Consider the following 12,722-nt stretch of genomic DNA (forward strand, 5'->3'; position numbering starts at 1 on the left):
ATGAAGTAAAAACAATAATAAAGTAGAAAGCATAAAAAGCTAAAATATGTTATAAGAATGATTCAATTATGGGCGAATGGAAAGACTTCTTGTTCGTATTCTATATTAAGTAGTACTGTAATATTTGGTCTGTAGATTAATTTTTGGGCTTAAATGGGCCATTGGAAACAAAATGGCCCAACAAAGTGGGCCGAAGAAGGCCATGTGTGGCAAAAGGTCGTGGTTAGATGGGGCCCACCACTTTCCAATAGAGTCATTATTTCAATGAAGAACAAAAATATAAATATTAAATTATAAAAAGCTACAAACAAAAAGAATATAAATACAACCATGAAATATTTAAAAAACAAAACAAAAAAGAAGGCCATAGGCAGAGAGGAAAAAGCTTCAGCTGAAGTTTCACACTTTATCTCCGTAATCATTCAGCTCAACTTTCCCAAATTTCTCTAGGGTTTTCCCCCTTTTCTCCCCCTTTCCCTATTGTCAGTGAGGAACGGCTCGTTCAGCTAGCATAGATTCCTGGCGCGTGGTTTTGGAGCCATGAATTTGCTTCATTTATGACGAGTGATCTCGGGAATTTCTGCCGATTCGGAATCTCCAGGTACTTTGGGGGAGGCGCATTTTGTATTTCGGTGGTACACACAGTTTAAGGTGTTTGTGTGTGAGTTTGCATTGATTTGGTAGTTTTAGCTGGTTGAGGTATTTGTTGTGAGTGACTGAGGTTGGGGTTTAGGGCTGGATCTTGTGTGGTGTGTTTAAGCTGCAATTTTAGTTCTTAATCTCTGATTTGAGTTTGTTTCTGTGAGGAAATGCTTCAATTTTTGTGGTTTATCTGATTTTGTTTGGGAAGTGATGATTTTTAAGGTTAATGAGTGGTGCGAGAGAATAGACTGATGAACCTTTGTTTTTTTGTAATTTTTTCCCGAGATTCTCTTGTGCTGATTTTGAAGTTGATATTTTTCGATTTTACTCGTTGAATTCGGGTTTGATTTATATATATATATATATATTTGCGATTTAGCTTTCTTATTTTGGGGTTTCATGTGACTCGGAATGTATGGTTTAAGCTTTGTTGGCTCAATTTTGGATAAGACGAATCTTGAAAGAGTATTGATGCTAGTCTTTTTTATTAACGTGAGCTATGTTTGAAGAAGTGAATTTTAGTAAAGGTGTTAATGTTTATTAAAGGGATAAAAAAATAGATTATTATGGTACATTTAAGAGCAAGGATAATTAACTGAGAAGAGTAGCAGTGGCAATTTAAAATTATCATTTCGGATGACTGATTTTGGTCCATGTCTGATTTAGTGGTTTACTGTTAAATTGTTGTTTTTCTAAAAAATTTGTGCTTTTATGTTGGTTTTTTCGGTTGAACTTATTGTTGAGATTGAACTTGTTTTGCAGATATCTGTGTACTGATTTAGCTACCTCTTATTTATAACTGTGAACAGCCCTGGAGGTTATATCACAGTTCCCCATGTCGCCTGACGGTTAGGGGGTCTTATGGATGGTATTAAAACTGCTACGCGGCTCAAGGGTAAGTGTTATCGTCGTTAGCTGCATAATTTTGTTCTTAACCATCAATTTTGCACATCCTTTACAACTGGGATAAGAATGTTATTCATGTTTGTTACCCAGTATGCTACTTTGCTTCTTATAAAGTTTTTATGATGTGAACACTTGAATAATTCAAAGTAACTGTTGTTAAAAATATTGATAGTGGGATGGCTATTGAAAATGATGTAAATTTTTTGGCTGTTTCTTGTGCATACCTTTTAAGATCCATTTGAGCCTGACACTTTGCAATTTTGAATCATTAAATAATCAACAATTTACAATGTTTTGGTTGGTCATGCCTGTTTCTTCTGGTTGCAGGCTCTTGGTGTTATTGGTTACTACAGTTTGCTGTCTGGCTGTGTAGCATTAGTGATGTGCTGGCTCTGGAGACGGCAACCCCCAGTGACATCTCTTCAGTTTCTTTGCTAGCTAGCCCACCTAAAAGTGGTATCTTTAAACCCATAGACATATCACCAGCTGTTATTCCACATTATTCCTTTCAGGGTGGTTCATTGCCTCCCATGTATCCCACCTATCCAACCACCTACGAGCCAGTATTGACTGGGCGGTGCCCTGTAAATTTTTCTGCCATTTCAAGTATTATGGAGATAACAGCATCCGACTGTATCCAGCTGTTAGCAGGAGTAGTTGCAAACATTATATGCTGCCCACAGTTCAATAGCTTGCTTCACATATTCCAGGGATTCTATAGCACCACTTCTGATCATCTAGTTTTACAAAATGCAGTCGCAGATGATTGTTTTAAAGATATTGTCAGTATATTAGCCAGCAGAGGAGCAAACAATTCAGTACCGATCATATGCTCTGCGAAATCTACTAATCTGACCGGTGGCTCCTGTCCCGTGAAGGACGTGACCACTTTTGAAAAAACAGTGAATACAAGCAAATTGTTAGACGCCTGCAGCACAATTGATCCGCTCAAAGAATGCTGCCGGTCGATTTGTCAGCCAGCTATTATGGAGGCTGCACTCAAATTATCCGGAGTTCAATCGTTCATGAATGATAATAAAGATGCATTTGGACTTTCGAATAATGTTGACATGATTAATGATTGCAAAGGAGTAGTTGTTTCATGGATTTCAAGGAAACTTCCTCATGAAAATGCAAACAAAGCATTCAGAATATTGTCTGCTTGCAAGGTCAACAAAGGTGTGTATGTTATTTATTCCCTTGTATAATTCTTGATAATATTGCTTAAAGTAACCTTATTCGGTGATGATGCATATAATCTACCTGCTTATAGACACATGAACTTGATCAAATCTTTGATTTCTCATGGGTGGTTGTGCCCTTCATATTATATTCCCGAAATCGTGAACTTATATAAGAATTCATGACGTCTTCTGCTTTTCTTGTTCCCCTTTTGTGTTCGATGGCTACTTTATGATTCATGCTTGAGTAGGTAGCTTCATTTTATCCTTAGTAAAGCTAGATTTTTGTGAAGCAAAAATGCTTAGACTTAGTAATGCATCTATATTTGGCAAAATTATAAGTCATGCTGAACCAGAGACATAATTTCTCATATATGAAAACTGAGGAAAATGCAATGAGTCGTTTCCTTCTTGTATGCAGCTTGTCCGTTGGACATGAAACAACCAACGGAGGTAATTGCTGCATGCCGCAATGTTGCTGCACCGAGTCCATCATGTTGCAGCTCAGTAAATACTTATATCGCTGGGATACAGAGGCAAATGTTGATAACGAACAAGCAAGCAATTATATGTGCAACCATGTTTGGTGCAATGCTGCAGAAGGCTGGTGTGATGACAAATGTTTATGAGCTTTGTGATGTGGACTTAAAAGATTTCAGTCTCCAGGGTGAGAATCTGAATTGTTTTCACTACGCAGTTTCTTACAATGATGTTGCTGCTGATGCTAATAAGTTTTTCTTTTATCTGTTTCTGTTCTGGTGGAGCAGCGAATGGACAGGAAGGTACTCATACCCATCTCTTCTATGCTCTGTTTTGCTGAATGTTATATCTATAATCTTTTAGCATGATCTCAGATTCCCGATTTCAAAACTCACATAAGTTTCAGTTTCTGGACCACCTTAATTTCTTTATTGATGAATATTCTTTGAACCAAACAACGATAGATTTATGGAAATGGAAGATAGCAACAAGAATAGATAAAAGAAAGGGACGAATCCCTTACCCTGAAAGGACAACGTCCTAACCTTTGCAGCAACTTGCTGGACTGCAAACCAATAACTGTGGACACTTTAAAAGTAGGGAACAAAGCCTTATTTTTAACTCCGCTAATAATGGCACTCTTGCTATAAATGAAAAAATACTACCTCCGTCTCATTCTAAGTGAATAATTTTTTCAGTGAGATTTTATTCAATGTTGTTTTCAGAGTGAGTTTCCATTTTTGTAAATGCGTCAATTAGAGTGAGATATCCCAAAAGGGAAAATGTGTCACTTCAAATATGACGATAGGAGTAAATATAAACTACTCTATTGCACATCGATATCAATATATATTGAGAACAGACTTGTTGCTTGTACAGAAACCATTTTCCAAATAATAGACAATGTAGGCCATTTCTATCATCTCTCATGACCTTGTGGTCACAAAATTTGCAGGATGTTTGCTCGGGAGCCTTCCTGCAGACATGATATATTACAACTCGTCTGGGTTCAGCTTCACTTGTGATTTACGGGACAATATTGCAGCACCATGGCCTTCATCGTCGTCCATGACATCTTTGTCACTTTGCGCTCCCGGTAACCAATTTCGAGCAGCCATTGGATCACTCCTTCTGTTTACTTAGTTTGAACGAACATTCTCTAATAAGATCTGTTCTTTTATACAGAGATGTCATTGCCTGCACTACCTACATCGAAGAATTTGGGTGAGTATTTCTCTGCACGAATAGTTTCATGCTTCGTTCCACTTTTTGAAGATTTGAATGATTACATTGTTGAACACAGGATGGCGCGGAGTTGGGGCAGATGTCTTTGTTTCGATTCTTTCAATTTTTGTGTTTGGTTCCATACTGTTATGATGTTAGCCCTTGTCTGTGAAGAGGAGTTTAGATTTGTGATGGGAGCTGCCTTGGTGTATATGTTGAGCTGTTATCATGTATAGTAATAGCTTTCTTCTCTCTTTCTTCTCATTTTTCTTTTTCCTTTTTAATGGTATCGTTTTCACTTTTGTCTTTTCTTCACTTATTCCTTATCTGTTTTGTTTACATTACGTGCTTAATTGTGTGTGTTTTTTTTTAAATCGCAATTAATTGTTTTAGCGCTACTTTGGTTGACAATTTAGGTGTTAATTCATAGTCAATTGTATAGTGATATTTTCTGTTTTGTTTGGAAAATAACTAGAATTCAAAACATTTAAGTATATGCTTGAGATTAATTACTTAATTATGAGATGCGAAAATACCAATTTTTTTAATAATTCTAGAAATTTAATCATAATATAATAAAATTTATTAGTATTATTAATTTTGTTCCAATTAAGATGAGTGGATAGTTGAATAATTTTTTCATTTTTAACAAAAAATAAAATATATATTCACGTTTGTACTCATGTCTCTTATTTATTTATTTATCTTTATTTAATCCATTTAACATAATTTGTTAATTGTTCAAATTATCCTAACTTTATAATGAACGTTTAGCCTATGATTATAGATGACGCGTTATCATCTTATTTCGCTATCATGTTTTTGTTTATTCATTCCTTGTTGGGGGTTTCGAATTTCAATATATTAATTATATCAATGTATATAATATTTTATCGAAGGAGAAAACTAATTCCATTGCCTATTCACGAAGAAGAAGAAGAAAAGAAGTTGACAAGAACTGTTGGAAAGATCGTTATTGGGTAAAAGTAAGTACTTATATAATTTTCTGCTAAACTAATTGAGAATTACTTACATTTATATGACTAATCTAATCATCTTTGTCTTATAATATGCTTTCACTTGTTTCTGTAGAATTTCTTATCAAACAAGGTTATGTTAACTCGTATCTCTTGCATGACATATAACCTGAGAATCAAGAGATAAAAATCACATGGGATCCTTGTTTCGGAGTTTTTCCCAGAAAAATGTTGCAACAGAGCTATCTTATGAATCAATTGCTCATCTTCCTTAGAAATTGATATGATGCTGGGTGATGGAAAATTACAGATAACTCCTTTATACATTCCCGTCATGGAGGATGAATAATGTGAGCCCAAAAATCATGTCTTCATTTTTATTAATTCATAATAGTTGAAAGTGACCATGGAAACCTTTTTGCAGGTACCACATACAACTTTCCTTCTCACGCACGTCTGCTTCGCAGAATCCAGCATTCTGTCGCTCACTTGCCAGAAACAACACACTGGCTGCTTAAAGCTTCCTGGATTTTAATTCTTTCATATTTCGTAGCATATCTGGAGACTGTAGCCATTTCCAATGTAAGTAAAGACGCAAAAACACACACTGGTATTTGGTGTTTATCAATATGCCTTTCATGTATTGATATTTTCTAGTATTAATCTTCTTTTGACGATGTGCAGTTTCCCTATTATGAATTTGTCGATCGAGCTGTCATGTACAAAGTTGGCTGCCTGTTTTATGCAATTTATTTCTTTGTTAGTTTGCCAATGTTTTTCAGGTAATATTTGCTCCTCTCTCTGTATGTGTGTCTAAATTTTATTATGTGGGTGAAAATTTTTGGGTGGTTGAGATGGCGTTGCTTGTGTTTGGGTGTATTTGTGCTTGTGCGCCTACTCGTTTAGGAACCAAACTTTATAATACAGAGATCTACTTTATATATCATGAACGTATATGCATCTGATGTTAATGATAATTCATGATTATAACTGAAGTTTTAAATGATCGTTGTTCAGTGCAAAACTAAGGACCTAAGTTAGAACTCGGATCTCATGTTATTTGGTTGGAATCATATGCAACACAGGATCGATGAGGAACAAAGTGTTGCTTTGCTTGGGACTTGCCAAGAGTGGCTGTTGATGCTTTAGGTGCTGCAATGCTAGTCACCATCATACTCGACTTATGGCGGATCTTCCTCAGACCAATTGTGCCTATTCCAGAATCAAAACAATGCCATCGACCAGGGCTTCCGTGGTTCCCCTAAGCGCGTAAGCCTTGTTGATTTGCTTAGCACAGACCTTCCAACTGCCCTGATTAAATTCTAATACAACTTTCATTTTATAATCTCTTGGCTTCTTTGACACATTGAGTTTAAATAGTATAGCACAAACATGTGTATACAGATGTAGATACAAATTGATCATGTGACCACTTAGCAATATGAAAACATCAATTTCTTCGACCAGTTAATATCCATCAGTAACTTACTGTTTTGTGTATGCCTGGAATACCAAAAATGCTCAAAACTACTAAAGCTCAAATTTATTGCTTGTCAACTCGTTATGGAAATTGATCATGAATAGGTCAGATTTAACTTTATGAGTGGGTCAGAAGGTTCAGTACCTTTTGAACCTTTTCATTTGAACTTTCCCACACCTTCAACACAGATAAATCTCTCAAGATGAAGTGTTACGCAGTTGCAGTTGATAAACCGGTTATCCCTCATCCAATCAATAGAGAGTCGAGTTATATAAGGAATAAATGGGAAACCATTATTAATTACTCTTTTAAATAGTAATAGGCCTAATATTATGTAACTATTCAAAATACTCATGTTTTCCATAAACTTTAATGTTGGTATATACTCCCTCGTCTCAAATAAACAGTCTTTTTTTTTTCATTTTAGTCTATCCCATAAAATTAGTCCAATTTTATTTTTGGTAAATTTTTCACTCTTTTTAGATGAGTCTCATTCTCCACTAACAATATTTCAATCATTTTTTTATTCTCTCTCCTACGTTACTGATATCACATTAAGGTATTATCAATTACACACTCTTGGCGAGTTCATGCTTAAGTTAAATGATAATCAACCAGACGATTGTGTGATTAAATATTTTAATAGAAAGATAGAGAGAAAATTTTATTTGTAAATATAAAAAATTGACATTTTAAATAAAAAAATTTAAAAAGAAAAATGATTATAAAATATTATAATCATTAAAAAAGATAAGGTATATTCAAATCCTTTTTCCATATTTTCTCCTATTTCCTTCTTGATCTCAGCCCCACGATTTTGTCATTCGACGGTTAGATTGATGCCACGTGTCATTTAATTATGCAGATTTTCAGTTGAATAATGCACACCGACTAATAATGCACCATTATAGTGTAATAATGCAGATCATCTGGACCGTTGATGAATGAGATCTAATGGTCCAGATTAAGAAGGAACTTAAATCTAAGGGGAGAAAATGAGTTTAACACTACCATATATATATATATATATATATATATATATATATATAGGGTCCTGTTAGGTTGAGATTATTTAGCTAAATTGAGAAATGAGATGCAATATCAGCCACTAATCCACAAGATTAACTAAATGTCAACAACTATCACATTATGTCAACACGGGGGTATAAGTGTCATTTTGTGTTTTAATTGGGGGAAGAAGAACTGCAGCCCCAAAATCAGTTTCCAAAACCACGACTGATCCTTGGAACTTGTGGAGTGGGTCGTCGGGGAAGAATATCTCGGAGAGGCGGAGGCGGAGCTTCTGAGAGGTGGTTCTGGACGGTGGCGGGCAGACTCTGTGAACCTCTAGCGGTGGAAATGGCGGCATTGTTTCCCCTCTTAGCCGGCTGAGTCTCCGGCTGCCCGCTCCCCGCCGCTTCGCTTCTTTCACACTTCTCTTCCTCGAGAATGCCACGTCGGAGCCCTCCGCCGCCTCGCAACTCACTGCCGCCGTCGGATCTCCGCCTCAGCTGACCCTCTCTCACCGCCACATTCAATTTCTCAGCCTCACCGTCTGCGCCGTACTCTCTATTTCTCTCTCTCTCTCTCTACCTGAATTTGATATAATTGGGGAAGATCTACTCAACTTATGATTAATTCATTTCATATTGATTGGAGATTGCTCGCTGCGTTGCTCAGCTAAACTAATTGAACTGAGTGATGAATATCTCCACATTTTGAAAAATTAGGGTTCTTAGCTTCAGTTGTTTAATGTGTATTTCGTCGGTTTTACAAATTTAGGGTGAGCTAAGATCCCTAAATTTGTAAAACCGACGAAATACACATTAAACAACTGAAGCTAAGAACCCTAATTTTTCAAAATGTGGAGATATTCATCACTCAGTTCAATTAGTTTAGCTGAGCAACGCAGCGAGCAATCTCCAATCAATATGAAATGAATTAATCATAAGTTGAGTAGATCTTCCCCAATTATATCAAATTCAGGTAGAGAGAGAGAGAGAGAAATAGAGAGTACGGCGCAGACGGTGAGGCTGAGAAATTGAATGTGGCGGTGAGAGAGGGTCAGCTGAGGCGGAGATCCGACGGCGGCAGTGAGTTGCGAGGCGGCGGAGGGCTCCGACGTGGCATTCTCGAGGAAGAGAAGTGTGAAAGAAGCGAAGCGGCGGGGAGCGGGCAGCCGGAGACTCAGCCGGCTAAGAGGGGAAACAATGCCGCCATTTCCACCGCTAGAGGTTCACAGAGTCTGCCCGCCACCGTCCAGAACCACCTCTCAGAAGCTCCGCCTCCGCCTCTCCGAGATATTCTTCCCCGACGACCCACTCCACAAGTTCCAAGGATCAGTCGTGGTTTTGGAAACTGATTTTGGGGCTGCAGTTCTTCTTCCCCCAATTAAAACACAAAATGACACTTATACCCCCGTGTTGACATAATGTGATAGTTGTTGACATTTAGTTAATCTTGTGGATTAGTGGCTGATATTGCATCTCATTTCTCAATTTAGCTAAATAATCTCAACCTAACAGGACCCTATATATATATATATATATATGAATGTATACATTAAAAAAGATAAGGGTCCCTGTTCAAACGAGTTTAATCAATTTTTAAATGAAACAAAATTTGAATAGACTCTAGTAGTATGGTCATTTGGTCGGCAAACGACAAATAAAGTTCGTATAATTTAAAACAAAGAAGAGTGAACTACATAAAAAGTTTCTACGTTTTCATTTGTTACACTGCAGACCTCTGACAAAAAAATAAATTACCATAAGACTCTGATCTTAAACATAATCACATATCATGTTTTTTCTGACTAAAATACCCTTTAGCCCTAAAAGGGCATTATGGGCATATCAAATGGAAATCTGTAGTGGCGACCTGCAAGCTGCAGTGCATATGTACTGTAATTACCTTTGACTTAGTCTTCACGGACATCTAAACCATGTCCCTTCGATTTAACTATGGTTGGAATAATATTCCCTACTTTCAAAATAACATAATTAAAAATTGTAACCAAACCTTGCTCAGAATTATTGGGTGCTTTTAACTTCGCAACAATGATTTGGACTTAAACCCACGAGATTATTAAATAATTACGTATAGTCCTATATAAATATGTATAGTCGTATAGAATAAAAATCAGTATAGGGCTCGTGTAAGTTGTGGAGTAACAAACTCAGAAATTGATTTTATTTTAATAATCTCCAAAGAAAATATTATACTACTAAAAAAATAAATAATGTAAGAAGAAAAGGGGGTTTCGACGTATTGAGTAAGTCAGAATAATCATGGGGTCAAAGTAATGGTCTACGCATTAGCATGAAAACTTGTAAACATTTGTTAGAGTTATGGCACTAAAATTTTTCAGCGTTAGCGACAAAAATATAAAAAGGAAAATCCCCAAATATACAATTTACTTATTAAAACAGAAAAAGGCATTTACCTATTACTCCATAGAGATCACTTATTTAAATTCAAGAATATGATATCTAAGTTTAGATTTTTAATATATAATCAAGATTTACTGAATTATGATTACTCAAACTTTCTGTTTTGAAATACTCCATGTACTAAAATTTCTTACGACCAAATATGAGTTGATGATATCTTGGGCCTTAAGTCCTACAATGGTTCACCCTATCAATTTAATTTCAAACACTTAAAATATAGAGGACAGTACACACAGCCTTGGGAAATATCAATTTTGATTTGACAAAAGTGCAAAGCTAATGTCTGCACAAGTGCAGTTGTGTGCAGAGTAAGCCTGCAAGAAAGGATAATATGACTGAAATGCCCCGTAAGACATTTGGGTATTTTGGTCCAAAAATTGGCTAAAAAAACATGACATGTGATTATGTTTAAGGTCAGAGTCTTATAACAATTTTTTTTTGTAAAGGGTCTGCAGTGCAATAAGAGTGTCCACAATGGGGGACAGCGGCCCGCGGCTCAGTGCGCGTCCCCCCATTGCAGAGAGCCGAGAGGCGGGGCGCAGGGCCGAGAGCCGAGGGCGGGCCGCGGATTTTAATTTATTTTTTTTTTGTAAATTTCGAAAATTCTTTATAAAATACTACACTTCCATTCCATTTTTCCAACTCCATTTTACTTCCATTTTCCTCCAATCTTTCCAATATTTCCTTCTAATTTCAATTCAACCTTGCAACTATGGATTCCGACGATGAACAATTCCAACAAGCGGTAGATCTGGAGTTCCAAAACCTTGTTGCAGCGGTGCAACGTGAAGCCGACGAGGCGGAAGATGCGGCGGCTTAGGCGGCGGCTTAGGCGGCGGCGGCGGTGGTAGTCCCTCGGCCATTCTATCATCGGCGGTATTTCGACCGTGATCATGCCGGGGCTGATCGCCGGTTGATGGAAGACTACTTCAACGAGAACGCCCGTTATCCGCCAGAGGTTTTCCGTAGGCGTTTCAGAATGTCGCAAAATCTCTTCGTCCATATAGCGACGTGTTTGGCGCAGCGGTTCAAGTGCTTCAACTTGCGATATGATGCCACCGGCCGACCCGGCTTGTCGACATACCAGAAGTGTACGATGGCAATTAGGCAGCTTGCCTATGCCGGGCCCGCTGACATGTTCGACGAATACCTACAGATGGGCGAAACGACTGCCCTACAGACGTTGAGGCAGTTTTGGAGGGGCATTAAGGATATTTTCAAAGGGGAGTATCTACGGAAGCCATCGGCCGATGATTGCCAGAGATTGATTGATATGCACGGGACTGCACATCATTTTCCAGGGATGTTGGGGAGCATCGATTGCATGCACTGGGAGTGGAGGAACTGTCCGGTGGCTTGGAAGGGGCAGTTCACTTCTGGTTTCAAAGGCAGACATCCCACGATGATTCTGGAAGCCATTATTGATTACCGATTGCGAATCTGGCATGCGTATTTTGGGGTCGCTGGATCGAACAACGACATCAACGTTCTACGATCGTCACACCTGTTCAATGACGAAAGCCGGGGTGAGGGTCCGCAAGTTAGATTCATGGCCAACGGCACTCAGTACAACATGGGGTACTATTTGGCCGATGGGATATACCCTCGCTGGCCCGTGTTTGTGAAGACGATCCGACAACCCGTTGGGCCGAAGCAAACCTACTTCGCGAAAAAACAAGAGGGTGCTAGGAAGGATGTTGAGCGAGCTTTTGGTGTACTCCAAGCGCGATGGGCCATTATACGGTGCCCGGCTCGACAATCGCACGAAAACGATGTCGCAGACATCATGACTGCATGTATCATATTGCACAATATGATAATAGATGACGAAGGAGTTGCTGCAGAGCGATGGACACCGGAAGATGGTGCTAGTTCGAGCTCGGGTATTGCCATGGAGCCCCTGCAGATGGGTGTACCACGTAGTAATGAATACTTGATCCAGCGGTACACCGATATGCGGAGCCAAATATTGCATACATCACTGCAGGCTGATATGGTTGAAGAGGTCTGGAACCATAGAAGGGGCGCCGCAGAGTGATATGGGTTTTCGGGTTGTTGTTTTTAAATTAGAAAACTTTCGTTGTATAATTTTCCTATTTTAATATAATACAACGAAGTTCTTGCTACATTTTGTTTTTAGGTTGTGAATTTTTTTATTTACAATCCAAATTATTTTATTTTAATTAAATTTATAAATATCATAAATTTAAAGTCTAATAAAATTTAATATAGTTAAATTAAAAATAACATTAAAAAAAGAGAACAAATTTATTTTTTTGAGAGGGCCCTGATTGTTTTTGTTAAATTTTGTTAATTACCATTGCAGAGGACCATAAGAGAGCCACGAATGGTGGCCTTCAAGGGCCACCATTGTGGACAC

The 12,722-nt window shown here is 37.8% G+C and overlaps 1 protein-coding gene and 1 pseudogene across 2 annotated transcripts; both read left to right on the top strand.

The window, feature by feature from the left end:
• The first annotated feature begins 339 nt into the window (after positions 1-339).
• LOC121775576 (uncharacterized GPI-anchored protein At1g61900-like) lies at positions 340-4,748 on the top strand. 2 transcript variants are annotated; one of them, XM_042172669.1, is made up of 8 exons: positions 340-601; positions 1,405-1,537; positions 1,876-2,727; positions 3,151-3,396; positions 3,497-3,511; positions 4,165-4,305; positions 4,395-4,433; positions 4,513-4,748. In XM_042172669.1, exons 2-8 carry the CDS (start codon positions 1,504-1,506, stop codon positions 4,584-4,586), a joined length of 1,401 nt encoding a protein of 466 aa, XP_042028603.1. In that variant the 5' UTR covers positions 340-601; positions 1,405-1,503; the 3' UTR covers positions 4,587-4,748. The 2 variants fall into 2 exon arrangements, with proteins under 2 accessions (XP_042028603.1, XP_042028604.1); XM_042172670.1 differs by having other exon boundaries at positions 1,452-1,537.
• A 985-nt stretch (positions 4,749-5,733) lies between these two features.
• LOC121774583 lies at positions 5,734-6,866 on the top strand (annotated as a pseudogene).
• Positions 6,867-12,722: the final 5,856 nt, after the last annotated feature.

The sequence above is a fragment of the Salvia splendens genome, chromosome 17 (genome assembly GCF_004379255.2).
Source record: "Salvia splendens isolate huo1 chromosome 17, SspV2, whole genome shotgun sequence".
NCBI lineage: Eukaryota > Viridiplantae > Streptophyta > Magnoliopsida > Lamiales > Lamiaceae > Salvia > Salvia splendens.